This window comes from Pinus tabuliformis, chromosome 6 (genome assembly GCF_031772625.1).
Source record: "Pinus tabuliformis cultivar Carrire ecotype Pingquan chromosome 6, CPIR1, whole genome shotgun sequence".
Lineage (NCBI taxonomy): Eukaryota > Viridiplantae > Streptophyta > Pinopsida > Pinales > Pinaceae > Pinus > Pinus tabuliformis.
This window is the reverse complement of record NC_142292.1, coordinates 1750103462-1750108839: the sequence shown is the minus strand read 5'-3', so window position 1 is coordinate 1750108839 and position 5378 is coordinate 1750103462. Positions and strand designations below refer to the sequence as shown.

The 5378-nt window shown below is 36.0% G+C and overlaps 2 protein-coding genes across 2 annotated transcripts; both read left to right on the top strand.

Annotated features, from left to right (window-relative positions):
- The first annotated feature begins 1842 nt into the window (after positions 1-1842).
- On the top strand, positions 1843-2959 carry LOC149265916 (uncharacterized). The gene is made up of 4 exons (XM_089406493.1): positions 1843-2124; positions 2213-2491; positions 2574-2646; positions 2817-2959. Exons 1-4 carry the CDS (start codon positions 1897-1899, stop codon positions 2957-2959), a joined length of 723 nt encoding a protein of 240 aa, XP_089262619.1. The 5' UTR covers positions 1843-1896.
- Positions 2922-3825, top strand: LOC149265915 (WRKY transcription factor 42-like). Its single transcript, XM_089394232.1, has 2 exons — positions 2922-3108; positions 3217-3825. The coding sequence occupies exons 1-2, from the start codon at positions 2959-2961 to the stop codon at positions 3763-3765; spliced, it is 699 nt and encodes a 232-aa protein (XP_089250358.1). The 5' UTR covers positions 2922-2958; the 3' UTR covers positions 3766-3825.
- The last annotated feature ends 1553 nt before the right edge of the window (positions 3826-5378 follow it).

Below are 5378 nucleotides of genomic sequence, written 5' to 3'. Positions count from 1 at the left end.
CACAACTTGTGATATCCAAAAATAAAATATGGCTTCCCACTTTTAACTAACTCCACTTGACCACGTAAACTCTTAAAGAAAGTGGTGGGCCTTACAATGCTATAAGTGAGCTCACTTGTCTTAGCTTCTCTTTGTAGCTTAGCTTCAAATTTTAGCTTTGCTCTTTGAAACTCTAGTAGAGGCTTTTGCACATAGATGGTAGACAGTAAAATAAAATGTGTTGTACCTATTGCTTTTCTTGTAGTGAGGTTGTTCATGGTGGCATCATAATCAATTATCCAATTGTCTTTCACTATTCCATTCCTGCTAGCGAAGAATGATATTATCACATCAATAACAACACCCACATCATGGATGGTAGTTTTCATGAATGAAATGTTTGTTAAATCTACAAAACAAAGTTGGGCCCCTTTCAACTCTTCAATGGTCTTGCTCTTCCCTTATTTTTGATTAATTCTGCTCCTTTCTTTGGAAACTACAATGAACATAGTTATGCTTCCTACTCACACATTTGTATGGTCTCAGCGAGGCAATAAAATTGAAATTGAAATGGGTTGGGGGAAAAAGAAATGATGTCATATTCGAGAGGCAAACGAAGAATGAGATATTGATGGAGCTAGGGAGTAGAGACAGAGTGGGCCCATTGCAGTGAGACGAGCCGATGCCAAGGGATGGTCACAGACAAGGGGAGAGGTTGAAAAATGAAGTCGAAATGGTCAACTCATTAGACTACACCTATGCCAATGACATTGAATGACTTTTAGAATGAAAATATTTTTATACTAAAAATGTAGCTTATGTTATAAATAACTAAGACTACTTTTATATATATATATATATATATATACTAAATAATTGAATACCAAATCTATATTTTTAATAAGAAAAAATAATTCAAAATTTTAAAACACAATAAAATAATTATTCTTAAACATCAAAATAATGATTCTTAAAATAGATATTTACATTAAAATTTTAAAGACAACCTCAGTTACATTAAATATATATAGCTACTTTCTCTGGTAGAGAGGCTCATTCTACCGCTGAGTACCAGGGATCAGCTGTACTTTAAAATAAAAATAAAAATAAGAATTATATTCTAAAAAGAAAAATATTATGAGCTATAAGCAAAAAAAATTTGAATACAATGTAAATTATTAGATCTAAATTGACTAAGTTGACTACCTTAGATTATATCTGTGCTTAAAATCTATATATTCTAATAGTTTACCAATTATGTACCTCACATTCTCTCAAACAACCTGAGATCGATTCCCAAAACCTCCAATTTTGAAATTTGTAAAAAAAAAACGAATCATTTACAAGTTTAAAATAGTGGAAAAACCCTGGCTTCCGGTTAAATGGTAATCGAGGATGCAAAAGCAAAGTGTGAAACCTCACAAAGATCGATCGATATGTCCCAAGCTTATGAATATGTGCGACTGTGCGAGATGCTTGCTTAATTATGTAACGCCGTAAATAGAGGACCTTTTGATTTGTGTTTCGGCTCCTTTCGGTAATATACAGCAGTCACGACAAAATGCGCCCACGTTAGCGACCTATACTTCCAAGTTCCCGCTGTTCTAGATGACAAGAAACTTGACTAAATGGCTCTTATTGACTCGAGTCTCACTTTCCTTTGATTTCCCACGCCAAACTTTATGGCTGGACGTGACACGCAGCCTCAAGACTTGAGAACTTGCAATGGCCAGGTCAATGCCGTGAAGGGGAGGATTATGGAATTACCCAGCAAATTATTAGGAATGCCAAAGCAATGACACCTCACTTGCTATTAGCATTTCTATACTGCGAATTCGCAGGCAGTGACTGAAAATTGAAGATCAGTTGAGATGGAACGTGACGAGAATAAGGTGTTTTGAGGGAGTTTTCACAGCTATGGCTTTATTTCTTCGTTTATTCATGTTGGCATGCTATGCCTTTTTTAACAGATTGTTCGATTTGTCATTCGTGCAGATCACGGTACTTGCGGCCGAGATAAATCGCATAAACGAGGAGAATCAAAAGCTCAAGTCTATGTTCAAGCGCGTGTGTTGTAGATATAACCACCTGCAGAAGTATATTTCGTCTATTTTGCAACAGCAGAAAGAAGTGGATGGTAGCCAGGTATATCATACTGTTAATTTGACTTTGGAGTTATTAGGGTTCGTGAATCTAAAAAGTTCTCAATGTTGTTTGCCTTGTAATTTGGTAGATATTCAACGGAGACCATCAAAGAGAGGACATATTGTGTCCAAGGTCTATGAATGTTGACTCCAGCAGTTCAATTTCAGTCCAATCTGATCAGTATTGGAATGTTAGTGAACAGGACGGAGGAAAGGAGGAGGAGAATGTCAACTTAATGGACGAACAGCAGCTGCCTTCAAAGAAAAGGAAGAATGGGATGATGAATTCATCTGTTGGGCAGATGGAAGAGTCGCCGAACAAGAAGATTCAGGTGCTGACCAGGGGATCCGGCCAACACACGGAGACCGTACCCCAAAGAGTGGTGTCCGTGCAAACAAGATCGGTGGAGGCCATGGTAATAATAGATTTATAGCTTTCCTGTTATGCAGAATCTACATGAACGAGCTCAAATCTGGTGTGGCACTGGTATATATTTTGATCGTAGATTCTGGGAATATCATGGTAATAATAGTATTGTAGCTTTCTAACCCCAATTGAGTGTGACACTGCTATATATATGAACTAACCCCAATTGAGTGCGACACTGCTATAAATATATGTGATCTAAACCTAAATATATATGAACTAACCCCAATTGAGTGTGACACTGTTATATATATGTCTGATTGCAGATTCGGGAAATATCCCGGATTTCAGAATTTTCTCATGGCAGATTCTGAGAATATCCGGGATCCCAGAATCTGTAGTCGACACAAGGATGACCGTTTGTACGAAGCCGAGTATAAAAACTGGATATGTTCTTGCTCTCCTGTAATGTATAAAGTAACTGATCTGATGCAGTCTAATCAGATAAGCGATGGCTGCCAATGGCGAAAATACGGGCAAAAGATGACAAAATACAATCAGCGACCGAGATGTTATTACAGATGCGCTATGGCTCCCGGTTGCCCAGTTAAGAAACAGGTTCGATCTCGTCCTTTTGCAAAAAGAAATCTGTGACGGATGCTTTCATTCACTAGGAAACGCATATAAACCTGATAAAATTATGGCATTATGGCGGACTTTGAGCAGGTTCAGAGATGCGCCCAAGATCCCACAATTGTAACAACAACCTATAAAGGCGAACACAATCATTTTGTGAGTCCTCTGGCTATGCCAGCTGACATGCACTTCCCCAACCAGCTCATTAATGAGGGAATGAATAGAGAAAATTTCTTTATGCACAATGAATTTATTCGCTGCACTGCCAGAATATCGACCTCAAGTTCGTTTCCTACTATCACTCTCGACCTCACAGACAACCGCCTCAATCGGCCAGGATTACCGTTGCAATCGACACAATTAGCGGCCGGCAGCTTCCAACAATTGACTTCATTGCCTAGCGATATGGGTCAAGCATCGGATTATCACAATCAACTGGATAATTATCTATCAATCGCGCAGGATTCTGTGGCTTCGATAAAGGCAGATCCCAACTTCACTGAATCACTTGCTGTAGCCATAGCAAGCTCTCTAGTCAACTTGGGTACTCAAGTTCAGGTGATGCCCAAAACCCCACCTCCAACGCAATTCCCGGACGGTTCAGCTCAGAAAGCATTTGTGTACACTCATTATTTGTGAAATCTTTCCTACGGTAGTATTCTGACTACTGAAAACCCTCTGCATTTGTTGTAAAATAGTTCTATACCGTGAAATTTAGGACAAGTATCTAGAACTGCCTGATTTACAGGAGGCATTCCAGCAAACTTGGAAAACACCGATATTTTAGATTACTTTATACTGCTGAAAGCGTTGTCTCTCGATAGCTAATTCGAATTTCTCTCTTTCTTGTTGTAACAACTAGATTCGCCAGTACTGTATAATTATGTGTCTAAGTTTCTCTCTCTTTCTGGTTGTAACAACTAGATTCAAGAGTACTGCATAACTGTGTGTCTAAATTTAAAAATTGCTAATGCAAATTAAGGTAAAATCCAATATACAATTTTGGATGGAAATATTGTATAACAAATACCAATGCATACTCATGTAGAACCCAGGAAACAAGTAGATAATATATGATGGAAATATTGTATAACAAATAGCAATGCATATTAATGTAGAATTCATGGAACAACTACTTAATATATTATTGGTGAACAAGTAAAATAAAATAAAATGACTAATATATGTGGAGAAATTTAAGGAATATTTTTCTATGGATATCATTTCTAGGCTAAAACATAATTACCAAAATAGACAATAAAATCAATATCATTTGATTAAGCTAAACCCTTTAACTTAACATTTTGAAATTCAACATTGAATATTTGATGAAAAAGCTTTTTTCCATATTTAACATCAAATATGCAATGCAAAAAGATTATATTTCCTTAAATTTCAATTTAAAATAACAACTAAATAAAAGCACTCTAGTTTTATATTTCACTATAATATTAATCTATGACATAAAACACAACCCAAAACAAAATAGATAATTACATAAAATTAAACAAGCCTCGAGCATCCACATTCATCTAGCTATGCTTGAAAGGTTCTCACCCCCTCATTCATTAATCAAACTTCTTCTCTATGAAAGGAAAATTCTTCTCATTAACCAACAACTGAAGGCTTAAGGCTCGAATTGCTACAACATCGTGAATATTATGTCTATCGATCTCTATAACGATTCGATGAAGTTGTACCTTGAAGCTGAAGGTGCCTTGCTTATTTGTGGGAAAATAATTTTATACACAATGATGAGATGTTGAATAGCTTCAACTATTTAGATACATTATTTTGGGTTATCAATGATCAAGTTTTTTGCTTCTGTAATATTTTTTTTCCTAATGTAGTTAATATGGATCTCTAGAGTTGGTGGCAGCCACTTTATAAGAATGGTAATTTCTCTTGGTGTTTTCTTATGGTATTTACCCTTATTTTTAGAGAAAAATAATGAATTAAAAATCTCTAGAGAGAGTATCAAACTTATAAGAAGAGAGAAGAACAAGGCATTTGGATCATTTTGGTTTTGTTTATCTTATTGTGTATTTGTTGAGAAGTTCCACCTTGGTCCTGGGATGAAAACCCCCGTGAAATTTGTTTTGTGGATCCATCTAGGGTTCACAATTGTGCTTGAATATTTTAGCTTAGTCATTTAATGAGCTTCCATTCATGCCATTGGAAGAGGCTTCACTATTAATTATATTGACATGTAATATTTTTCCATTCATTAATAGAATAAGTAACTGCATTTT